The following is a 23,485-nucleotide window of genomic DNA, read 5'->3' as shown; positions in this document are numbered from 1 at the left end:
GGAAGAAGCCCACGTGAACGAAGGCAGTGGATGATAAACTAATAATCTGCTCACCAACAATCAATGATCTATTTATACTTCAACCACCACCACACACCCCCAATCATCATAATACAGCATTGTTTATCCCTTTCTAGTATACACCGTGAAACACCAATCGCTATGCAAATCATATACTATACAAGGTCATCCATGCTGGAAGACCGTCTCAGCTGTGCCGGGCTCGCTTCTCCAGTCCAATGTTCTGGCGTCCCCGAGGTCCCTTCGCGCGGTTGTCAGCGACCTTCTTCGCTTCTATGAACTTCCAACATTCAATCGGAGCACGAGACCCAACATGGCGGCCGTGCGGAGTGAACACTTCCACTTGAGGGAACGACTTTGACGTCTCATCCTCAGACTCGGTCTCCTTCGCGGACTTGGCTCGAACTTGAACTGTAAGCTCAACCCAGCCGCATCCTTCGATCAGAATATCGGTCGACATAACTTTGTATGGTAGAGACGGCATCTTCATATGCCCATCTTCAACCGCCTTGGCGATAGACCTGGGGAGGTGCGAACGAGTCACGTCCCATTTCAGGTCAAAAACACCTGCAGACGAGATGACCTGACCGGTACCTTCTCTGGCTATGTTGGTCTTGGGATAAGGGCGCTGCTCCGTTTGCATTTCAATAGCCTTTTCGGTTCTGGTGAGATGCGATTCAAGCGGGACGAAGCAAGCTGCCATCACGACATCCTCAGGGTTCATCGGCGTAATCCTGACAAGACCTCCTCCGAGAAGTAGTGATTGGCCAGGTTTGATTGAGAGGCGTTCGGGCTTCTTCCTCTTGGTCATGATCAAATCGCGCTTGAACTCATCACGGACATGGTCGGACAGCTCGCCACGGTCAAGCCCCGGCAGGTCAATCATCTCGCCCCTTCCACGGCCAAACGGGATACGAATAGGTGATACCGTCGTGCCGGGTAAAGATGAGACCACAGGAAGAATGGGGTAGAGATCTTCACGAGGCGCAGGAGGTAGAAGACCCTCTGAATCAATAGCAGAAGGGTCATAGTGGGTAGCGATTTTGGACTCCTCCTCACGAAGTTCAATCAATTCCGCAATTTTCTCAAGATTCCTTGAATCCTTGGGAAAGCAGGCCTCAATAAAACTGCTTTTACCAACGTTGGCCTTCCCAATCACCCAAATCCCACCCCCATGCTCCCTAATCTCCTCCTTGACTTTCTTCGTCCACCACCCCCGCTGAGCACTAATCATATGCACATTCCCCAAGCGGAATTCCTCATGCGAGAGACCAAACGTATCACGAAGCACAGACCGTACATATTCCATCTTCGAATCAACCTGTTCCTTTGTAGCGGCCAACAAATCCGACCGATTAATAACGAAACTAATAGTCGGCAGCTTCTTCCCGCTTTTATACTTATAAGTCGCAGAGCGACGATTCTTCGACCGCGGATCCATAATCCCCAGCGTATCGTAGATCTCCTTCACAACAGACATAGGGAAATCCGCCGCATCAACAACATGATAAATCCGATTATGTTTATGAGGCGACTCATCCAGATACGCCCGAAGGGAATCCATAGTCGGCGAAATAGCAGGAACGGCCTTGTTATGATGCAGCAGATCATGGCATCGATCGCAGATTTGTACCGGGGCTTTCGACTTCTCCAGATACTTGCCAGCAGTATCTGCCGCTTTCACCAAAGAAGCACCAACTGCACAACAGGAATCAATCAGTTAGCATATGAACCAAACCCACCATCACAAGACAAATAGAGAAGGTAATCACTCACACTTCGGCCTCGGCACACTCCCCCCAACATCCGTAAGCTCCAGATACTTCTGAATCCGATCCGCCGCCTTCTCCCCCTTGGCCTTCAGCCCCGACCCTTGTTCCCCATTCTCCTCACCCTCAACAACCTGCTTCGTCTCAGACAGCAACTTCCGCGTCTGTTTTCTAGTCTTCCCATAATACCCAGGCTCCCTCGGCTCGACAGTCTGCGCATACGCACCGCATCCGGGACAACACACGGGGACGACAGCTTCTTCAATTGTTGGTTCAGGAGCCGGGCTTGCGCGGAGAGGAATACTCGTGGAAAAGCTGCGTAGCTGGGAGCGGGCTAGTACCTCCGGGCGGGAAGAGAAAATCGCGGTTGTCGTTCGCAGGCACGGCTTGCGGAGGCGGGATATTTGTAAAGGGGCTCGGTGGTATGGTAGGCGCCCTCGTGGGATCATGCGCCCGAGGTATGGCGACATGCTTGGTGAGGTTTGGGGATATTGGAGAGCTCGGAGGAGAATTGCGATGAAAGTCTAGTTCTAGTTGGCACTGATAGTGATAGCGGCGATAGCGTTGGTGGTCCGCGCCGGCGCCCGGAAAAAAGTTGCTGTGGCGAACTGACTAGCTGGTTCTACTATAGCTAATATGAGGTATTGGGTGCTGTTGGTTTACAAGATAATGTTAAGGAGAGTTGGTTAGCGTGAAAAATATTATTTTCGATAGAATATGTACGCTGGCTGTGGAGCTTAAGATGAAATAACCGTGCTTCGCAAACCCTGATATCAATAACGAGCCAACAACATGAAAAACAACCAGAACCGTAGACCATACGCCGTAATCGCATGAAAAGAGGCATTCAATGGCATTCAATCAAGCCTTGGCTTTTCCCTTTCCCTTAGGATCTTCGGCCTCCTCCTCTTCCTCCGAGTCACTCATAAACTCGTCATCCTCATCAAAACCAATATACCGCCGAGGTGCCGCGTTGCGAACCGGTTCAGCCGACGACGGTCCAGGCGCATCCTCCATCTCCTGCTCATCATCACTTTCCTCCTCAGAGCTAGAGGGCGTCTCCTGACCACTTCCCTCACTCGGGCTAGCACTTGTGCTTGATCCGCCCAGAATCGTATCGCGCAAGTTATCCGTCCACATACCATCCTTCATAGCCATAAGAACCGCCTCTCTCGCCTTCTCATTCATCTCGTCCTTGTCCTCCATCCATTGACCATCAATCTTCTGCTTGCCACCTCCGTTCTTCAGCTCCTCCTGACGCTTCTCCGCCGCCTCAACAACAGCCTGCCACCGGCGCCGGCGCTCCTCCTTCTCCTTCTTGTCCATCTCCGGCTTGAGGGCGAGGTACTCAGCCAATGCTTTGGCTTCGTTGACCGTGCGTAGACGACGGCCATCGAGGTTGCGACTGGATCCGTTGTCGTCGCCTTGATTACGCTTGCGCTTGCTGGACATGCGCCCACCGGCGGCACGGAGCTGGGATCCGAAACCTCCCTTACCACCGCATAGGGGGGCGCTGAGGCGGAGGGGGAGGATGGAGGTTGTGGCGAGATTGTCATTGGTGCTAATGAGGTAGGATGCGATGGATTCGGATGAGGGGAGTAGTTGCTTGTTGCTGGTTGTTGTCAAGACCAGGCGATTGAGTGGCAGAGAAGGAGGCAGGTATGAGGCGATTTTGTCCGTCAGGTCAGCGACGCTGGATGATGATGGTAGCGCGAAGGAGAGTGTTGATGGAAGTGAGAGACCGGGAAAGGTCGACAATAGGACGTTGACGTTTTGGGACGCCATGATGGTTGGTGATTTCGCAGAGACCGTCACTTAAGCAGTGCGTATATATCGAGGACTCGAAGCGCCAAGACTATTGCTGCTTGTTGAAGGTGGAGATGATCGCTTGCAGAGGTGAGGCGCAGTTGACGACTTCATTCAGGATGCGGAGGAGTTCCCGATAAGGCCGTTGATGACTAACAGAGAACTACCTCTTAGTGGCCTCAGGCCAAAACGCATCTTGCACGTGACGCAGCTTATCCGCCTAGCGGAGCGATTAGGGCCTCAACCCTGAAACCGCTTCCCGATGGGGAATTACCGCACTTTTTTCTCGACCGCAGCCGCTCCACTCACATCAACTACATTTAAACCACCCTCTTCGCGCGTTGTCAAGGCGATTCCCCGAAGAGCGCTAGGAACTCGCGACAATGTAAGTGATGCACCTAATATCGGCCATTGATATCATATAAAATGATGTAGCTAACCCTGATTCAGGCTTATCCCCAAGGAAGACCGCAAGAAGATCCACGAGTACCTCTTCCGCGGTATGTGAACACCTATATCGACCGACCTTTGTTTCCCCGAAATGTTGCGCGACGGTCGATCGATGGATGATGGATGAATGATGAATCAGTCATGCTGACGGTAAATAATAGAGGGTGTGCTCGTGGCCAAGAAGGACTTCAACCTTCCCAAGCATGGCGACATTGACACCAAGAACCTCTACGTGATCAAGGCCTGCCAGTCCCTGACCTCCCGTGGCTTCGTCAAGACCCAGTTCTCGTGGCAGTACTACTACTACACCCTCACCCCCGAGGTACGTTTTCTTCCATGATTATAGCTGGCGCAGGATACCATTAAAGACAGTTGGTCTGACTGGTTTGATATAGGGTCTTGACTACCTCCGTGAGTGGCTCCACCTCCCCGCTGAGGTTGTCCCCGCCACCCACATCAAGCAGCAGCGTTCCCACGCTCCCCCTCGTGGCATGATGGGCGGTGAGGAGCGTGAGCGTCGTCCCCGTGCTCCTCGTGAGGGTGGCTACCGCCGCCGCGAGCAGGAGAACAAGGAGGGCGGTGCCCCCGGCGAGTTCGCTCCCAGCTTCCGTGGTGGATTCGGCCGTGGCCGTGGTGCTCCCTCCTCCTAAGGGGTGTCGCCTGCCGGTCTTCCAAGGGCTTAATGGGATTGTTGCCGGTGTGGCTTGAACGACTTTGAAAGAAGTCGGGAAGCTGTACCGTGCACGTCCTAAAAAAGAAGTTATGCCAAGCTACTGTTTCACACTTATGATATAGTTAGGATTAATGGCATGATTTCATGACTTCATTTTATTTTCTATTTCGTAAGATAAATGGCGGCTAAATCTGCTGCTATATACATGCGGTTGATATACCAAAAGGCAATGTTGGGATGTATGCAGAGGCGCAACTATAGGCACCCGCTGTCAACACAGCTCATTTCGAGAACCTCTTTCGGTCATAACGGATCACTGCTTGCAAGATGACTGAAGCACCTGTTGCGCAGTCATCTGCGGAGCAGAACTCCTCCGGGTGATGGCTCAGCCCATCTTTGCAGGGAACGAAGATCATGCTGGTCGGCACTCTCTTGGAGGTAAAGACACTATCGTGACCCGCCCCGCTCATGATTGTCCGCATGAGGGACTTGGGCTCCGCAGCATTAACGTCCGAAACGACCGCCTCCGCGGATTGCTGCACGCACTCGATGCAGTCAGGGTGGAACTTGACAGCGGGCGAATCGAAGTCAAGGGTCCACTCTACGCGGCAAGGCTTGCCAATACCCTTACCCTCTTCTGCGGCGATCGAATCGAACTCCTTTCTCAATTGGTCTTCTACAACCTGGACCAGTTCGCTTTCTGGGCCGCGAATGTCGAGAGTGAAGCTGACAGTGCCGGGAACTGTGTTCACACTGCCGGGCTTTGCCTCTACAATTCCAACGCTAGCCAGACAGCCGTGGGAGGAGGCAACCTCACGAGCACGTACCATCATACGAGCAAAGGCATATAGGGCATCTGCACGGTGTTCGAACGCGGTAGTACCCGTGTGGGTATCTCTGCCGAAGATCGTGAGGTGGAACCAACGGTATGCCTGAACGGCGGTAACGACACCAACGTGCTGGCCTGCGGAAATTAGATGGGGTCCTTGCTCGATGTGTAGCTCGAAGTGAGCCGCCATGGGTGTTTGCTTGTATGAGCACGGGACACTTCCGAGATAGTTGATCTTCTCCAACGCAGACTTCATAGACTCGGGGGCAGAAGATGCGGTTGGGAGAGATGCGACTGTTGGGACTTCTTTAAGCCCATGTGCTCGTTCGAGAGGGATGCATTCTGCCCAAACGCCAGAAGACACCATGCTAATGGGGAATCGGGCACCCTCTTCGCTATGATAGTGTTAGCCATGCGAATTGAAGCATAGTAAAAGCAATCTGGGCCGTACTTTGTCCAGTTGACAACTCCAATTCCACCTTCCGTCTCCAATCCCATTTCGTCAATTACCTTCAGCGTTTCAATACCGGAGAGCACACCCAAAATTCCATCATACCGGCCACCTGTCGGCTGCGTATCCAGATGGCTGCCAATAAAAGTGGGTGGGACGTCAGTCCGTCGTCCAGGGCGAACAGCGAAGATGTTACCCATTTCATCCACCGTGACCTCGCATTTCAATGCCTTTGTTGTCTCAATGAACCAGTCCCGTACTTGCTTGTCCTCCTGCGACAGCGCGAGTCGCTGCATGCCAGTGTCTGTGTGCCCACTGGATTGCTGTTAGACCAACTCTCGATCCATGGCAAAACGCAGGCCATTGGGTATGTCAAGCAGCTCCTTCGCATGAACCCAAAAGACCGCCTGTAGTGATTCCAAAGGGTGTTACAGTAACACTTACTCTCCCCAGCGGATGCCATATCCCCACTGACAGCTATGATGGAGGTCCTTTGCCAAACGTTCTTTATTGGCCCTGAGAGCCGAGACTTCAGCCTCGGTTAGCTCCGTAGACAGCATGGTATGAGTCGTGGTAACTGAGAATGCTCGACGTGGAGGCGTGATTGCGGGTTTCGCAAAGGCTGATATTGTCTGCTTGGATAGGATCCCAGTAAACCTGGCAGCAGATGATCTTCGGTAACAGATGAAGGCCATTTTGAGCCGAGTGAGCGCCCAAGGGGCTATATCTAGTTCAATGGTCTTATTGTTGGAGACCCTTCCAGATAAGACGGCCCAATCGACAGTATGATAAGATAGCTGGGTGGGGTTGAGCTGGGGTCTCGGGATTTCCACCGAATCAGATATCCGCGGATTTGGGTGACAATGGAGCGTTTCCTCATACTCCAACGGCCTTGGCCGCTTATATAGGAAGGTACAAGAGCAGCTCGGCAATGGGCGATTCTATCGATGATGAGGGGTAGGGAGGGCCCCAGGGCACGGTTAGCCTGTCTGAGTACCAATTGACAGGGCGTGGAGCAGTTGTAGTAGTGGGTTGACCAATGCAAGACGGACCAGCCATACGGACTGGAACCTTGTTGAAGTGACGGATTGACTCAGGGCGAGGTTTGTTCTTCTTGTAGGCTTTAGTGCCATGTTCATTGCACGGTATAAGTTCTCCAAATTATGAGCACCTGGTGGCTAAAGAGGACAATTGCATCCACCCAACGATTCAAATAAGCGACATGTACTGCTAAAGACACAAGGGGAAGGAGAGCTTCCGCTTGCGGAAGACTCGATCAGTGCTTAAGTACAGTATACAGGATTAGTGTTTCAATTGACTGAAGAGACACCGATAGTCATCAGTAGTGGCTTAATGTATGAAGACAACTGTTTCTGGGAGCCGGCAACCATGTGTTCGTTTTCCCCTAGCTTTAGGGACTTGGTCGCTCAGTATAGCCAGTTACGCACACGCACCCTCAAAAGGCAAAGCGGACGCACCAATTTCTTGAGAACTACTATAAAGGGGCTAGAAAGTTGCAAGAAAAGACGAACATATTCTACTTAGATCATACAATAACGATCAAGAAAAAGAAAAACAATAAAATCGACAGCTGTGTCGATGGGTGATTCCAAAGATTGATGAGAGGAGTCTTTTGGGCAAACCACGGCCATCTCTGGTAAAAGGCAAGAAATGGGTTCTGAGCTAGTTTGTCCCACTCCTCGCAGATTCTACCTTAAACTGCTTCTTATAGTACCCTCCGTCAGCCACCCGCCGCAAGTTCGAGACCTCGCCGGCGCGAACCTTTTTCCCTCAACTTTATCTTTTCGTCTTCTTCCGCCTTGCGATTGCTAACCCCGCATTCAGCCATTGCGACCTTCAATTCCCCTCAGACATAAATACATTGATTGCCATCAACGTATATACTCAACCTCGTCACACAAGATGTCTTCCGCTGCCTGCATCTTCTGCAAGATCATCAAGGGTACGGTGTCTCCTACCTCTGCACACCCACAAATACTATATTCTTTGCTCCAACCGCGCCCCTGCTGGTAACAGTGATCCGATCCGGCTAACCCGACGTAAACAATAGGTGATATCCCTTCTTTCAAGCTCTTCGAGAGCGACAAGGTCTTTGCCTTCCTCGATATTCAGCCTCTTAGCCGTGGACACGCTGTAAGTGTTGCCGTCCCTCTTCTATGAAATGCATACATACCACCACTTTAAATATACCCCCGCACGACATGGACATGTCGCATTCTGCTCCCAACCTCGAGACAGACAGTCGACAGTCCCTCAAAACTAACACTATATCAACAAATCCCACCCCAACTCTTCAATTCCAGACCCTCAATAAACCCCATATACTCCACATACCTCTCCCCCAGGAAGATAATACCAAGAAACCAAACCAAGCTAACATCCCACCCCCAAACCACAGCTCGTGATCCCCAAATACCACGGTGCCAAGCTCACCGACATCCCCGACGAAGATCTTCAGGAAGTCCTGGTACGTAGATAGCACCGACATGCACACATCTGAAATAGCTCAGCGCTCGATCCACATGCTTTTATAAGGTCCCGCCTGATCGAGGACCCTGCGAGCACTTAACCCCCCTCCCTCCTCCTCTTTCAGTCTTCCCCGCAGCTACCTAGCTAGCTAGCCACAGGAACGAACAGATACTAACAAGGAATGTTCAACAAAATCAAACAGCCCGTCGCAAAGAAGATCGCCAAGGCCACTGGCGCCGAGGACTTCAATATCCTCCAGAACAACGGTCGCATAGCGCACCAGGTTGTTGATCATGTAAGTTGATATTCTTTTATGGATGTTGGAGGGGGGGCCAATGCTAATGTTTGGTTTTTTCAGGTTCACTTCCACATGGTATGTCCATCACAAACCTCGAGAAAGAGCATATGTGACTCCGTCACGGTTCATGATGCCATTGGTTACTTTCACTTGCTAACATGATGCTGGAACAGATCCCCAAGCCTAACGAGAAGGAAGGTCTCGGTGTCGGCTGGCCCGCTCAGGAAACCGATATGGATAAGCTGAAGGCTCTGTTCGAGGAGGTCAAGGCTAAGATGTAAATGTGTATGTAGTACGGATATAGCAAGTGCTACGGCTGCGTCTATTTACATACCATGTGCTATTAGTATCAGTTCTACTTTCACAATCTGAATATTCGTAGGGTACACACTGTAAGCTATGATACAGACGATGATAGCCAAATTCTGTGGGAATGCATCTATCAAGAAAAATCCATTGCTCCATTTGAAACCATAAACAAAAACCGCAATCCAAGTATACATGCTCCATGACCGACAGGTAGAAGCTGTATGTACATGCTCTCACGATGTGAGCATTATTATGACAAGTAGTCCTCTATCAACACACTCTAATAGTCTATCCTCGTACCAAGGCCCGGAGCGTATTACTCGGCCTTCTCGTCGTTGAGTGCGTTTCCCTCGACCTTGCTCTTCGTGGGATAGAACTCGATCTTACCCTCACCTTGGATGACATCTAGTCTATCATACAAGGAGGTGGCCCGAACGTATGGGTCAAGCTGCCAGTATTGGACCCTTAAGCGCTCGATCAGGTCCTTTCTCTTGTCTACCGCCGCCTTGACAGCGCTCTCATCCTTCTTCATCGTCGAAGAAATCCACTCGATGGTGGCGCCTTGAAGCTCCTGCGCCAGCTGCTGTCTCTCGGCCACCATTTCGTCCCGCTTGGCTGTGTCCTCCTGAAGCTTGTTCTCGTCGGGTTGAGGCTCGACATACTTGTAGGCCCAGTTTTCGTCACCTTCAAGCTCTTTCATAATACGATCTTTGGGAATGAACTTCTCCAAGTCCTGGACACTCTTGGTGAACTGGATCTTAGAGGCGACCACAGGGTCGAGCCAGCCCTTAATGATATTCCAGATACCTGCAATCGAAATTAGGAAAGTTCCCTTGGATATCGAATCTGAAGAACTAACCTGAGAAGATCCAAGGAGCCTTGTGAATCAGAACAACTCCCAGACACTCCGGGTAGTTGGCTTCGAAGCACTTGATCATATACTTCACCGGGTGATAGTCCTAAAACATGTCAGAGATGAAATCTGTTGGCAGTTGACAGGGTGCCTACCATGTTTGCTAGGGAGAAATCGGTCATATCGAAGACAACACACTATTACCTGTCAGTGCATGCCACTCTTACCCTGAGATTGTATACTCACAGCTGTTTCGACTGGAGGTGCAAGCATCATCCGAGCGGTCTCAATGGTGTACACAGTGAACCGGTCCAAAGCTTCTGTCTCCTGGTCGGCGGCCTTGTGCAAGCGCACTCTGACGACGCAGATCGGCCGGCCAAGCTTGTCCACACCATGGAGGAAACTCTTGCCCATGCGCATCTGCAACAGGAAGTCTTCACCGGCCTTCTTCTCAGCGGGATCTGAACTCTGGGATTTCTTCAGAGCACTTTGCTCGCCATTCTGCATGATGTCCTCATCCAACTTCACGTCCAGTAGTCTCCAGCGAAGCGTGGAGATCAACATGACCAGAGCCTTCTTGACGTCCCACTTTCGCGCGCGCAGGAAGCGCAAGAGCAGAGAATCGGGATTGTCATGCTTGACCATATTCCAAAGAGTCACCCGGATCTCCTCAGGCTTCATATCCACAAGCGCCTGCTGGAACTCCTTCGATTGGCCATACTTGTCCTCTCCATCGGCGATGCTGATAGAAGCGAGACTCGAAGCGATCCCGTTGGTCCCCTTGTCACTAGCGCTATCTTCCTCCTCATCCGTGTTGCTCCGCCCGAAAAGACCGAACCTACTCCGCTTGGACTGTTTCTTTTTATCTTGGGGTTGGCTTGCAGCAGCAGAGTCGCCGTTCTGCTGCTGAATCTGTTCAATAGCATCCAAATTGACTCCACAGACCTTTAGCAGCAGAACCCAAAGCTCTTGCAGCTTGGCTTCCTGCTCTGTTGTGAGATTCCCCACGGTCCCGGGTGGTAGATCCATAGGCATTGTCTTTAGGGTTTCGATGACGCCGAGAAAAGGTACTTGCGATTCTTGCAAAGGTTCGAGTGAGTCAGAAATCGTAGAAGTATCACCTCCCGACTTGCGGTATTTATCCTGTAGCCAGGCTCCTGCTCCGATAAGAAGTAGGGTGAATGTGACTGACCAGAACGACGCAGCTTCCCTCGGTTTGTAAGGTTGAGACAACGGCGAAGTGGAGAAGGGTCGTCTGAAGGATCGAGACCAAATCAGAAGACTTTGATTAGAGCACCGCGGTGGGAAGATCTGGGCACGTCCTGAATGCAGGAGTCTGCCCGACGCGAACTTGATGGAATTGGCCGAGGATGGAGATAGACGGCGGCGCAGGAGGGAACAAGCATGCATGTGCTTATTCGTGAGGGCCAGAAGGCGATTGGAGGGAGAAGGACGAGTCAAATCCCAAGAGCAGAGAAGCCGGCAGTCTTTTCCTGGTGTCCTCGTGAGAAAAATGAGAGACGAAGATCCGAGCCTAAATTTCCAGCCGGAAATAATGCGGGGAAGGAAGGCGAAAGGGAAGGAGGCGAAGAGAACCTAAGCGGACGGTGCAGTTCGCTTGGAACCTTCACAGATTCAGGGTTCAGCTGCAGGAGACTAAGGGGAACTCACAGCGGTTGGATGCGGCAATAATGGGGAGGAAGATGAAGCAAGCGAACAGGTTGGATTGCCAAGTCTCTTATTTTTGCCAGTCCGCAATCCAATGACGATAATCACACCAGGGGTCCCCTCCGGACTAGACGGAAGAACTAAGTAGTCCTGGTTATAGGCTGATTGGACCATTTTGGGTCACGGTGGCGCCCCCAGGCAGCAAATCTGCAGACACCTGAGGCAGGGAAAAGGAGGGTCCAGTGATTCCGCCTTGCCTAAAGCGGGGATCAACATCAACAAACCCAATCTTTCGCAACTCCTTCATACACAACTTGAAACACAACTGCGTCAAGTCGCATGTTTGTGACAGCTTTTCTTCTATACTGTGCTTATTCTTATATTATCTTATCAGTGTCTCTCTGCCGGCTTGGTTGCAGCCTTCAATTTGGGTGCACAGTCTCAGAATCGTCATGGATGCTTTTGCCCGCTCATCGTCTCGCCCACGGCCCTCGTCGCGACCCACGACTCCCTTAAGACCCAGTTCCCGGTCGTCGATCCGCGAAGCTCATGGCTATGGCAGCAGTATTGGTATGGCAGGCTACACCCAGCCTGCCATCAATGCCTTGGAACCCCAGTTTGCAGAGCTTGCAGACTCCATGGCCGACCTCGAGGCCAACTTCATGCACCTTCAGCTGATGCACGAAAGTTTGACTCGGTTCAGTGAGAGTTTTGCCAGTTTCCTATATGGATTGAACATGAACGCGTTCTGTGTGGACTTCCCAGAGGTAATTGCGACTGAGAATAGTGGCTGTCTTCCCTCCTAAGCTGACGATCGGATACAGGCGCCCATTCCAGAGTCTTTCCGGAGAGCCAAGCAAGCAGAGGCACAGAATGGTATGGACACAGCTATGTAAAAGGAAGATCCAATACTAATAGCACGGGTAGAAGCCGAAGCCGAACAGCTGAAAGCGACCACTGAAGCGGAGATGACATTCATGTGAGTCTTGATTACTCCCCGGGCTAGTTGTTGATTGCTTTCCTCATACTAACAACATGACGCACTTAGGACTACGGACACTTCCTTCATTGAACATCCTTCGAGCACCGTTCCCTCCAAGCCTTCGGCCAGAATCCCGGCCCCGTCGCGTGGCACCACCAGAGGATCCACGCGTGGTTCGACAAGCAGTCGTTATGCGACACGGGGCGCCAATCGCGGCGCCCGTCCAAGCGCATTGCCCCGCGGACGAGGATTGCGGTGAAGGCAGGAACCCGGATGGTAGAAATTTTCAACAGGGCGCAGACGGTTGAGCATGGAGAGGCACAAAGACTTGCGCGAAGGGAACGGTCTGCTATTGGCAATCCGTAGAGAATCCCTGCAGTCGCAACGCGCCCCCAAACCTTGAGGTACCCCGTTCCTGAAAGAACCTACGGCGACGATAGCGTTCCGTAACACGAAGCCTGCCGAGCGGCCTGTCTGATCTCAGCGGCTCGGATCTTTCTGAGGGAAGTTCTTGCTAGCCCAGGGTGTAGAGTTAGGGTAGGCTGGAAATCTCCAGTCTAGTGCCCCAAGACTTTTTCACAGTTCGGAGAAGATCTGGGTCCTGTATGATAGCAATACGAATAATGATCAATACAAAATATTCTAAATGTTTGAAAGTGGGTGTCTTTGCGGCTCGAATAAGCGTTGTAGGACCATCGCCCGTCCCCAGAATGACCCACCCCGGGGTCAATGGGGAAAGACATCATCAAGTATCAGATGCCCCATCTTGATATCTGTAGGCGCACGGCCATAGTTTGCCAGTGTATATCATGTTGGGTGATTTGTCGAGAGACATAATGAATGCAAAAAAAAGAAAAAAAAAAAATACCTCGAAAAGCACACCCAATAAGGAAGCCAAAGACGCCAAAGCAACAATCTCGGATCAAATGCAGTCCCGGTTTCTTATCGCCCCGGAGCCGCGGTCGACCCTGGCGAAAAAAAGATCTGTCTTGCATCCAGCGCCCACCGTGCCTGTCTTCACGGGACGATCTCCATCCGTATATATAATTGACCTACCTGTGTATTGTATCATTTCGGTCTCTGTCCGTCTATTTCATTGGGACTGTCCTTGCACGGTCCTGAACAAGAAGACAGCGAGGGACCGAGTGACTCGAAGGGGGGGATCCCGCTGTGACCAAGTCCGATCCCGATTTGAACTGCGGAACACCCGGTGGCTGCGGAGAAACACTCGAGTGACTGCTGCCCGCTCTCGACATTCCACTGCTTCGGTGGCTTTGCTATTGGCACGTCTTGTGAAGGTGCATTTCTTTCTCTTCATCCCCATTGGAGGACCTGACCGTCCCCTAGCATACAGAACTGATATGATTTCATGGCCTGCAGAGTCCTCCAGGGTAGTCCGTCCGATCCATGGATTCCTACTTGATCTGCAGTTGACCTGCTGAATATCTTTATCGTCTCGCTCTCTCTACATTGGGAGAGACTAACTGTACTACTCTTAACACTCTTTCACCCATCTCGACTGGGAGCCTCACTCTAGGCTGAGCCAGGATAGGCTTCACGTGCGAGCTGTGACACTTGTTTCACCACGTTCATTCATAAGTACCCCCCACACAATGGCTAGCGTACTCTCGATATCATTACTTTCTGAGGCCGAATATGGCTGCGGTATGTGAAACTCATTGCGCAGAGCTGTTTTCCGAACCTTTTTGGCCCCCTTTACTGACCTGATAACAGAGCATCTGGCCACGCAAATGGGGCAGGACGTGAGCACTGCAGAGCAGTTCAAGAACGCTTTTATCAAAGCGCATAATTCATTAGGCCATCTTCAGCGATCGATAGATTCGTCAAAGCAGAACGGCCGTCTCAAATCCAAGGACTTTTTGAAACCAAAGTACACTTGCTTGACGTGCGGTGAAGCGATGCCCATGGGCGGCCGGAAAGCCCATACCGAGAAGACTAGCCATCAGTTCTGTAGGTGATTCTTGCCTTTTCCTTATCGATGTTTACTAACAGTGTTCAAGACATGGACTCGCGAGCCCGCACAGTATATTGCCAGGCTTGTGGAGATTTCGTCTATGACCACGGCCTCGAACGACTTCGGTGCTCAACAACAGAAAGTGCTCTTCAAGGTTAGCGTCTGACCTACTCTCGCGCATGTTATAGCACTAACACACCAAAAAGTCGCCAAGAAACGTCGCTTCAGCGATAGCTCTGCGGACGAACTTTATATTCGGAGCAATGCCAGCAAGCGTCCTTGCGCTAAGCAAGGTGTCAGGGGCTTGTTCAACCTGGGGCAAACCTGCTATCTCAATGTCATCCTCCAGACCCTTCTGCACGACCCAATACTCAACACTTATTTCCTTGGGAACGGTCATCAGCCCCACGACTGCACTGCTTCTGACTGCGTAGGATGTGCAGTTGCGGAGGCCTTCGCGGATTTCAATAGCAGTGACAAACCGGAAGGATTCGCGGCTCTCAATCTTCTTCTAGCATCATGGCGTGCAAGTTCTGTATGTTACCGCGGACATTTTATATTTCTGACAAGCGGTGCTAATTGCCATAATTCAGACTTTGGCGGGATATCAACAACAAGACGCACACGAATATTACCAATTTCTCGTCGACAAGCTTCACCTTAGTACGGAGAACCACCGGGAAGGCCATGAAAAGGGTTGTCCTTGCTTCTTCCACAAGACCTTCTACGGCAAGCTCCGAAGCAGCGTGACTTGCGACAAGTGTGGCAACGTCACACGAACGGATGATCCTATGGTGGATCTCAGTCTCGATGTTCAAGTGCAGGCGAAGAAACGCGCCATGGGTGGCACAGGAGTTTCGTCGACGCCTACCCTGAGCGGATGTCTGGAGAGCTACACGTCTCCGGAGAAACTAATGGCAGGCGTGTACAACTGCAGTCACTGCGGCGGAACACCACAGAAGGCCACCAAACAACTGCGCATTCGGAAACTACCCGCCATTCTGTGCATGCAGCTAAAGGTATGTTCCTGCGCAAATTTTCTAGGACCAGACACAGACTTACCCAATACAGCGCTTTGAACACACCTTTTCCGTCTCGGAGAAGCTAGAAGGCAAAATCGACTTTCCACTATCGATCAACATGCTCCCTTATACAACCTGCCCCCAGGCCAAAGTTGACAGGTCCAGATTCGTATATGACCTCTCATCTGCCGTAGTCCATCAAGGCAAACTCGATGCGGGGCATTACTACGTCTACTGCCGCCAAGGCGATGATGTGAGTTCTTGATCTCCCTCAGTTAGATTACTCCTAAACAACCATTCCTAACCCGAACTTCTCAGTGGGTACTCTTCAACGACGACAAAGTCACCGCCGTCACCGAGGCAGAAGTCCTCAACGCCGACGCGTATCTCCTATTTTACAATCTTCGATCACTGGCTTCTGCGCCGCAATAGAAGCTAGCTACTTATCGTGTACCATCACACCACATCATCACATCACATTGTACTCTGGCGGCTGCCTCATCTTCTCGCATTCGGTTTCTCTTCAGCGACTCGGAGTCCACGGCTAGGAGTTGTATTATTATTGTTTGATTAGTTGGTTGCATGTATGCTCGTGTGGGAGAGTTGTGGTTGGCATCTTCGATCATGGATGCAAGACTGATGCTTGTCTTGTTGTGTTGCGTTTCTTTTCTTTGCTTGCTTTATACGCTCATTCGCTTAGATTTAGCGGGTATGTCTGCGGCGTGCATATGCGTCAAGACTACCAGGTATAGTAGAAGGTTAAGGTTGCAGGAGTGGGTATACATGGCTGAGTGCCTCGCTAGATATGAATGGCGAATACAAGACTGTATGGGGGTGTTTCAAATACTCGATCTTGATTTAAAGTATATCAAAACTGGCGCTGACCTGGACACTAAGATACTAGACACTAGATAGACATAGGATGCTTCTATGTGACTCATGAAATACTCAGAGTCATCTACACTACGCAGGTCCTACAGGAACTATCCACCAGAGGACAGTCCTATGACTGGACCCAAACCCAACTGACTACATCCTTCAATAAGCCGGAAGGTATCAACCAGAGCAGAGCCGCACGATCCCAAAAGACATGCATAACCAGCCCATACGAATGATACGGTCTCCAGCAACACCCCCTACCTCTCACAGGACAAGTGGGAAAGAATCGGCGATTATCAAGAGTTCCTCAATTCAATAGGAAATACCGTCCACACCAGCCAACAACCTAAAGCCCACCCCTCTGATCGTCTCTAACCCTCAAATTCCATCTCTTCCTCAATCACATCTAGAAAGATTTAAAGGAAATTCCACCATGAACAGATAAGGAAAACACCATTTTATTTCATTCCATTGAAAATCAAGCCCGGGTTTCGGATTTCATTTGCGTTTTCGATTTCACAGACACACACACACACACACACGCACACTGGTAAAAGAACATAAGAGGCTACCGTTATCCCCCCTGTATTTCTTCTTCCTCCGCTAATCCCCGACATGAAATTGTGGGGGATCGTTGGTAAATTTGATATTGGGTGGTGTATGTGAAATAGAGAATCGAAAGCGCCACGAGCACGTTTTTTAACGAATCATCGTCGTGAATAACGGAAAAATGGGATCGATGATGATGATGGGGGGAGAAGATTCGATTTAACGGTACTGTTTGGGGTGAAATGGTGTGTTAGTTAGGTTTCTCTGGGTTTGGGTTGTGTGGCGTGATTGTGGTTTTTGGCTGTCGATGTCGTAGTGGCATTTCTTCTCAATTCATTTCCGATAATTTCATTCTTTGATTATTGTCGCAAATCCCATCTCTTTTCTCTTTCGATATCCTCCTCGCCATGCCAATGCCATTTCGGATATAATGTGATTGTGGTACTGATGCTGGAATATGCATGTGGGTGATGGTGAAACCAACCTTGTGGAAACCGATGTCAGAGGACTTCTCACGGAAGCACTGACGGCAGATGTTCATCTGTACGCAAAACCAGTTAGCCATTTATTCCAGCACCCCCGATATTTTCGCATCGCGTAGATTTCAGTGGATATCCATACCCCGTACTTGCGGATCAGACCGGCGCGGTGGGAGCAGACACGGCTGTATTATTCCAACACACACGAATCAGCACATAACTTCCTTTCACATTTTCGTATATGTCCTCCATTCGATTCATTTCTTCTCTTCTCTCCTCTCCGAAACTCTCTCCCAATCCCACACATCATCTCTTCGGGAGAAAAAAAAATCGCAGAATACGCACCAAGAACGGGAACCCTTGCCGAACCTATTCATCACAGATCAATTAGCAACCACACACAAATATAGATATCAAATTTCATCGGCACGGATTTCAACTTACTTGCGGGGCCGGCTGTACCAAACGGACTCGTGAGTCATCTTGAATCTGAGGCGAGAGAAACCTGGGGATGAGACGGTGTTTGGCAGGCGGTTTGTCGTCGCTGGGCGTTGAAGGGGGACGGGGATTCAACGAAAAGGTTAGGGTCGAAATTCCGTTTGTGTGTCTTTCCGGTTTCCGTGATGCGGGCTCGGACCATCTCGCTTGATGGGGGCGCTAAGCCTTGTTGGGATGGGGGGATGGATTGGTTGCTGGTCATGTGATATGGGTTCGGGGCTATTTTCAACTTTACTACTCCAGATGTCGGGTTCGGAGGGGAGGTTGTTCCGGGTGGATGTATATCGATGGTCTTAGACCTATTTCATGGAGAAGTTGTTCTTCAGGTTGTTGCGTATAATGGTAAATTTTTTTTATTGACTTCTTGCTGCGTAGGTATTTTTTTCAGCTCATGTATGATTATTTTTTAATGAAGATGTCTGCCTGCATTCCATTTTACCCTACCACGCCATCACTAACCTCGCTATAATCAATCGCGTACTTGGGAGCCCGAAGCAGAATGGCCAACCACAACGAGACACATCTTTCCACTGGAATGCATATTTCTAATACATCCCAGCTTACTCGCAGATATATATACTGCCAAGGCCTTTTTTCTAGAAACTATATATAGAAGATCAGGCTACTCAGCATCCCCACCGACGTTCTTATACTTACCCTTCCCTTCAATCATACCAAGACAACTTGAACTGCGCTCAATGAGCTCAACAATGCACAATTATCTCTAGTCCAGACTCTGGGGGCCATATATAAGCATGCTACTACATCAAGATGCTACATGGACTATTCGTTCAACAGACGGGTTGTAAAGAGGCAGACTACAGACTACAGGGGTACAGGTGCGTAAATAATCTAGTATTAAGCATAGTTAGTCAATAGTCACTTAGTATTTGGTATAACTATTTGTTGCATCTATACGTGTTAGGTAATACTCTTGCCCACTCATGTTCAGATAGGTACATAGATTAGTACTCCATAAGATACCCCCTCCCTCTCAGGGAAAAGGCATGGCTACATGCATTAAAGGATAAAAGGCAGGCATATAGACAGACAAATTAGAAAGGGTGAGGAAAGAAAAAAGAAAAAGAGAGACTTAGGTAAAGAAAAGGGGTAAGAAAAAGTAAGTGAGTATTATAGGGGTTTTCATAAGGCTTAGAGCCATCGGTGTAAGGCTGGCTAGGTAAGTAGCTAGCTAGCACATGCATCAGTTGTGCATTAACTAATTGAAATGTTTGTTGGACGGGCATTGGGGTCAGGATTAGTTAATCTCTGGTTGTAAGGTAGCCTTTCAATGGCTCTATGGAAAAGTTATCCTATCCAATGTAGACTTTGTATAGTAGCTACGGGATACGTAGTATTTCACTTGGGTACTTTACTTATGAGCTGAACCCTAGCCGTAGTACTTTGTACAACCAAATCATTATGATCACCACTTCAGAGGGAGGGAGTTAGGTCAGATATTCAGGGACAGTGCAAAGGAGGTTCTATTGACCAACGATCAACATAGCAGTAACTACAGAAAGAAAAGCAAGCACAAGCTAGCTTCCTCAAAACCCGAACATCCGAGCTCCGACGTGATAGACTACTGTGTACTCCGTAGTCACTTGCGTTCGGGATTACCCGCTCGATTGGACCTGATAGGGCTAAGTAGTGATGATCGCAGCAGGTGCGGTACAGCAGAAGCATCTAGCATCTGTCTAGTAGGTGTTATTGGTGCTGTGTGTATAAGCGATTGGTCCGTCTCGCTTGGATCAGTGATGATCATCTGTGTACAAAGTAGCAAGGTACTTGTGCCTGGATGGCCATTCCGGGCGCCGATTTTCGGGGGTTTCATTATTGTTAGTATTTAGTAGACATTGGTTTAGTTGATCTCTTATGTCGCGTGAGCTAGTTAATCAGACAAGTAATGTAAAATGTAGCGAAAGGCTGTCTTGTGATAGGGATCATAAACTTGTGACTACTGCAGTACATATCCATGTCCCGTTTCAGACTGGTAGGGTGGGCTTATGTCTCCCCGCAGTCGTCCTCCCTGTTTTTGCGGCATGTTGCGGTGACTGATGGTCAGACTTACCTACTTTGAGTACTATGCTTGCGGTGGGTTAGGTAGAACAGTATATGACTGACATCTTGATGTAAGGGGGGTAGTTGGCAATCACTTGACCTTACGTATACTGCGCCTTGCACAGTCTTCGGCAAGTTAAACTGAACGAGATGACTGGGTGAAGAAGGCTCGATGAAAATACTCTGGCTAAGGTGTAGTTTAGTATTAGGTACTATACCTTGTGAGATGGACATGAAGCGAGATGACACTTCAGACCATGTAAGCTGAAGTAGCTATGGAAATTGTCATAATTCAAAAGCCAATGATGTTCGATATGGTCCATGACGAGCAAAGAATCTGGGGTAGTAGTTCCCTAGCATATGGAAATGTATAAGAAGAGGGCGTTTCTGAACCGAAGTAAGTGCTTAAGTGCCACCCTGGAAGCTAGAACCCCTAAGCTCTGCCAGATTAGTCGACGAAAATGGATCGGACCATCTAGTTGATAGCCATCGAACCTGCCAGAGAAGAGCTGGCCGTTATAGTTATCCTTGAGGTCGCTTAATGAGTCCCTACCAGCTAGCGTGACAGTCCACGAGCGAATCACAGAGAAACAAGAACAATAAAGGGAGTACCTGAACAGTCTCACCAACCAAGTCAACCGGTTAAAGCGGCACCATCATCGGAGTAAAGCCGGAATTAGCGGCACGGAGATTATGGCCTGCCTAGTATAGTCAAGTGCTGAGCCATGGTTTGTCTCCGCTTAGAAAAAAATGAGCTCTGCGGGCGGCATCCGCCGGCTGTTTTGCGTACCCTTGCCCAATATCAGAAATTCTTTTTCGCCAATCGAACTACATCGACCAAAGTTGCGGTGGAATCCACATGGAAGGAAAAGTCTCCGAGTTTATGAGCCTGATCAAAAAATTGATTGGGCGATGCATCGGAAATGGTCCGTTCAACCACTAACTAGTACTACCTAAGGACTACACACGCGATGACCTGTAAGCTGAACGCCATATGTAAGACTGGTAAACCCTGAATGGCGACATGTCAACATGACAGTTGTAGTCTAGGCCTCCCATCGATGACGGAGATTGAAATGCGGCAGCCTTCGTGCAAATGCCGCCAGACAAAGACATGGAAACCTGAAGAGTGTAAAGTAAGCCGATTGAGCCGGATGGGCCGAAAGCGAGGTCATGGGATCGGGTCGATCTTATCAGGCCTAATTTTTATGGCGGGTCCCATTTGGTTTGTGTGTCGGCTTGACAGCACGGATGTCCAGCAGTCCAATATGGCAATGATTGCTGCGCAGTCTGATCCTGTTGGTAGATAGACACACCAGGACAGTGACATTCACTAAAGGACAATAGTAACATCCACTTTCATTCTCATCCTCATAGACAATTGTAACCATGTTGTGGATTTTACTTCTATCAAGCAATCTGGAGGAACCATGCCATGACGTCAACGACAAGACCGCAACATGTATCCGATCTTTCTTTCCTCACGACGAGCGTCGCGTCATGAGCGATGAGTCAGTGCTGGTCATACGATGCATAAGTACGGGTGCGGTGGGAAAGGGCCAGCCAGGCCTGAAAACGGTCAAAGAGAGGAAAAAAAAAAAAAAAAAAAAAAAAGTGGATAATATACTTATAAAACTTAACTTAACTAGAGAAAGAGGCTCGACAATGATTGAATGGTGTAATGCGAGAGATCTCCGGGAAGGACAGGTGTGCCTGTAGACGGGAGGTGCGTGGATGTAAGAAAAGGTGACGAGAAGCGCATGGACGGTGTTTATGCCGCCCGGGCAGTTCATACAGCACGGAAGAGCGCGGATGCGGATTGTGATTCTCGCCCGGTGATGCCAAGCCGCGATCATCGTTGGGTTGTCAGAAGGGGAGCAAAAGGGCGATAGATACTGGCAGAATCATAACACGGGCACGGACAGGGCTAGCAATCACTAGCAAACAGCCCAACGTGCGAGGCCCGCCGGGTGGGGTTTGCTTCCGAGGGAAGAGGAATGCCACTAAAGGATGCCACTAAAGCCGGCAGAGATCGACGCTTGTTGGTGGTCTGTCTACTTAACAAACGTAGAGACACAAGGTAGCTCGATATAAGGATTAAGATCGAGTACTATTGTATTGAGTACTCTAAGACTCATATGTGGCGGCTGTGTTGGTTACACCACTGTTGCACAATCATCGTGCTAATGAACATCTCTCTGGCAGTTAGTTCATGGTCGCTTGTCAGTTCTATCCTGTTTGTGTTGTATAGATGCGATCGTCGCCAACCCTACTAAAAGGCCGGTCGGCGCCAGCACATCCGCGGTCTGTACCTGTCCATGGACTCCAGGGCATGCACCGCTCTCCTCGCTTGTAGCACCGACCTTTAGTGCAGCCGCCTGCATCGCAACGTCACGCTACACTGGCATGCGCCTGAGTCGACGATCAGCCCACCAGAACCTGGAGATAAAAGTCATGAGCCAGTTGGGTACATTCCAGATGGGCCACTGTTCAACAGGGCTGGACAGCTATCCATCCATCTTTAGGCACGGCACTGTCTCCTACATCCACTGCAGCTCCTCTGTGCTCATGTAGCTGATTCCAACACTAACTGGAGCGGAATTGTCCAAAGTAGTAGTCCGTAGGGCGACAGACAGCTTGCCGTAGATGGCACCGATCGACCTCTGCAGAAAGAGGGGTTATGTTAGTTAGTACAGTAGGTCTTGACTTCAGCTCGCCCTTTGGTCGCGGAGGATACTTCCTGCTTTAGCAGCTCTCCGTCCCAAGTCCCCTCCAATTCACAGCTTGCAATAAGCCAGCATCATGTCAGAGTGTGCCGTGCTGCTTCCTCGTTCGCGGTCCGTTGCATATGTAGTTGGTACATGGTAGTCAGGGCTGGTGATAGATCGCTCCGCACTCTGAACCAACATAACACACTATGGCATCCTCCCTTTCAACAGTCCCCACCACCTTTTTTCTACCGCCGATGTAAGGGAAGATGAAACTGATGCATGACTGTCTTATGGTGATGTCGCAAAAATCCAATCAATTTAGATACTCCGGAATCGACACAATCTATCCTAAACAACAGCCCCTGGCGGTTCGCTCTATACGAGCTCGAATAGCCGCTGAGACGGAAAGATCTATCTCTCAGTGTGTGTCACGTACTAAACGCTTCGTAGGCTTATTGCGCACCATCTTACAAGTCGCGGGAAGGCGGGACCTAAGAAATTGGGAGTATCAGGATCCCTGCATTCTGGACTTCTGTTTACATCCCCCGCGATCGAATGACTGCTGCGCCTTCCTGGGGGGGCTGTCAGACGGGCAGAAAAGGATGGATAGATACATGGCATGAGCGTCCTGGCATACTAGTACTGATTACAGAGGACGGCGTGGAGACGCGATCGAAGCCAAACGGCGTACAGGCCACTGCCAGACACGCAG

At 50.0% G+C, this 23,485-nt stretch overlaps 10 protein-coding genes across 10 annotated transcripts; 4 read left to right on the top strand and 6 right to left on the bottom strand.

Annotated features, from left to right (window-relative positions):
- Nucleotides 1–98: 98 nt before the first annotated feature.
- Nucleotides 99–2,287, bottom strand: BO83DRAFT_420254 (uncharacterized protein). The gene is made up of 2 exons (XM_025534927.1): nucleotides 1,798–2,287; nucleotides 99–1,719 (listed from the first exon to the last, which is right to left on the bottom strand). The coding sequence occupies exons 1-2, from the start codon at nucleotides 2,258–2,260 to the stop codon at nucleotides 209–211; spliced, it is 1,974 nt and encodes a 657-aa protein (XP_025384246.1). The 5' UTR covers nucleotides 2,261–2,287; the 3' UTR covers nucleotides 99–208.
- A 192-nt stretch (nucleotides 2,288–2,479) lies between these two features.
- Nucleotides 2,480–3,691, bottom strand: BO83DRAFT_381745 (telomere maintenance SDE2 family protein). Its single transcript, XM_025532063.1, has one exon. It carries the CDS (start codon nucleotides 3,573–3,575, stop codon nucleotides 2,652–2,654), a length of 924 nt encoding a protein of 307 aa, XP_025384245.1. The 5' UTR covers nucleotides 3,576–3,691; the 3' UTR covers nucleotides 2,480–2,651.
- Nucleotides 3,692–3,858: 167 nt separating this feature from the next.
- On the top strand, nucleotides 3,859–4,848 carry BO83DRAFT_453812 (40S ribosomal protein eS10; the record flags this gene model as incomplete). Its single annotated transcript, XM_025536924.1, has 4 exons — nucleotides 3,859–3,981; nucleotides 4,060–4,096; nucleotides 4,208–4,368; nucleotides 4,442–4,848. The coding sequence occupies 4 exons, from the start codon at nucleotides 3,859–3,861 to the stop codon at nucleotides 4,694–4,696; spliced, it is 576 nt and encodes a 191-aa protein (XP_025384244.1). The 3' UTR covers nucleotides 4,697–4,848.
- Nucleotides 4,849–4,876: 28 nt separating this feature from the next.
- On the bottom strand, nucleotides 4,877–6,720 carry BO83DRAFT_381743 (M20 family metallo-hydrolase). The gene is made up of 3 exons (XM_025532062.1): nucleotides 6,444–6,720; nucleotides 6,000–6,314; nucleotides 4,877–5,943 (listed from the first exon to the last, which is right to left on the bottom strand). Exons 1-3 carry the CDS (start codon nucleotides 6,692–6,694, stop codon nucleotides 5,001–5,003), a joined length of 1,509 nt encoding a protein of 502 aa, XP_025384243.1. The 5' UTR covers nucleotides 6,695–6,720; the 3' UTR covers nucleotides 4,877–5,000.
- Nucleotides 6,721–7,657: 937 nt separating this feature from the next.
- On the top strand, nucleotides 7,658–9,139 carry BO83DRAFT_381740 (HIT family protein). The gene is made up of 7 exons (XM_025532061.1): nucleotides 7,658–7,685; nucleotides 7,745–7,962; nucleotides 8,071–8,153; nucleotides 8,419–8,487; nucleotides 8,692–8,784; nucleotides 8,848–8,862; nucleotides 8,961–9,139. The coding sequence occupies exons 2-7, from the start codon at nucleotides 7,923–7,925 to the stop codon at nucleotides 9,066–9,068; spliced, it is 408 nt and encodes a 135-aa protein (XP_025384242.1). The 5' UTR covers nucleotides 7,658–7,685; nucleotides 7,745–7,922; the 3' UTR covers nucleotides 9,069–9,139.
- A 273-nt stretch (nucleotides 9,140–9,412) lies between these two features.
- On the bottom strand, nucleotides 9,413–10,984 carry BO83DRAFT_321715 (CRAL-TRIO domain-containing protein; the record flags this gene model as incomplete). Its single annotated transcript, XM_025527864.1, has 4 exons — nucleotides 9,413–9,903; nucleotides 9,956–10,055; nucleotides 10,105–10,146; nucleotides 10,196–10,984. 4 exons carry the CDS (start codon nucleotides 10,982–10,984, stop codon nucleotides 9,413–9,415), a joined length of 1,422 nt encoding a protein of 473 aa, XP_025384241.1.
- A 931-nt stretch (nucleotides 10,985–11,915) lies between these two features.
- On the top strand, nucleotides 11,916–13,221 carry BO83DRAFT_381737 (DASH complex subunit DAM1). Its single transcript, XM_025532060.1, has 4 exons — nucleotides 11,916–12,384; nucleotides 12,442–12,493; nucleotides 12,545–12,596; nucleotides 12,666–13,221. Exons 1-4 carry the CDS (start codon nucleotides 12,070–12,072, stop codon nucleotides 12,856–12,858), a joined length of 612 nt encoding a protein of 203 aa, XP_025384240.1. The 5' UTR covers nucleotides 11,916–12,069; the 3' UTR covers nucleotides 12,859–13,221.
- An 882-nt stretch (nucleotides 13,222–14,103) lies between these two features.
- Nucleotides 14,104–16,034, top strand: BO83DRAFT_127331 (putative ubiquitin C-terminal hydrolase Ubp8). Its single transcript, XM_025526072.1, has 7 exons — nucleotides 14,104–14,264; nucleotides 14,334–14,570; nucleotides 14,621–14,728; nucleotides 14,781–15,109; nucleotides 15,168–15,593; nucleotides 15,646–15,849; nucleotides 15,915–16,034. Exons 1-7 carry the CDS (start codon nucleotides 14,213–14,215, stop codon nucleotides 16,026–16,028), a joined length of 1,470 nt encoding a protein of 489 aa, XP_025384239.1. The 5' UTR covers nucleotides 14,104–14,212; the 3' UTR covers nucleotides 16,029–16,034.
- A 1,474-nt stretch (nucleotides 16,035–17,508) lies between these two features.
- Nucleotides 17,509–17,985, bottom strand: BO83DRAFT_276640 (40S ribosomal protein uS14; the record flags this gene model as incomplete). The annotated part of the gene is made up of 4 exons (XM_025527077.1): nucleotides 17,509–17,565; nucleotides 17,646–17,688; nucleotides 17,849–17,872; nucleotides 17,948–17,985. Coding segments are annotated over 4 exons (162 nt in total), but the record flags the coding sequence as incomplete, so codon positions are not given.
- A 3,155-nt stretch (nucleotides 17,986–21,140) lies between these two features.
- On the bottom strand, nucleotides 21,141–22,137 carry BO83DRAFT_127227 (uncharacterized protein). Its single transcript, XM_025526071.1, has 2 exons — nucleotides 21,690–22,137; nucleotides 21,141–21,533 (listed from the first exon to the last, which is right to left on the bottom strand). The coding sequence occupies exons 1-2, from the start codon at nucleotides 21,916–21,918 to the stop codon at nucleotides 21,262–21,264; spliced, it is 501 nt and encodes a 166-aa protein (XP_025384237.1). The 5' UTR covers nucleotides 21,919–22,137; the 3' UTR covers nucleotides 21,141–21,261.
- Between the last annotated feature and the right edge of the window lie 1,348 nt (nucleotides 22,138–23,485).

This window comes from Aspergillus eucalypticola, assembly GCF_003184535.1.
Source record: "Aspergillus eucalypticola CBS 122712 chromosome Unknown BO83scaffold_29, whole genome shotgun sequence".
Classification (NCBI taxonomy): domain Eukaryota; kingdom Fungi; phylum Ascomycota; class Eurotiomycetes; order Eurotiales; family Aspergillaceae; genus Aspergillus; species Aspergillus eucalypticola.
Note: the sequence above shows the minus strand (reverse complement) of the source record. Positions and strands in the feature narration are given on the sequence as shown.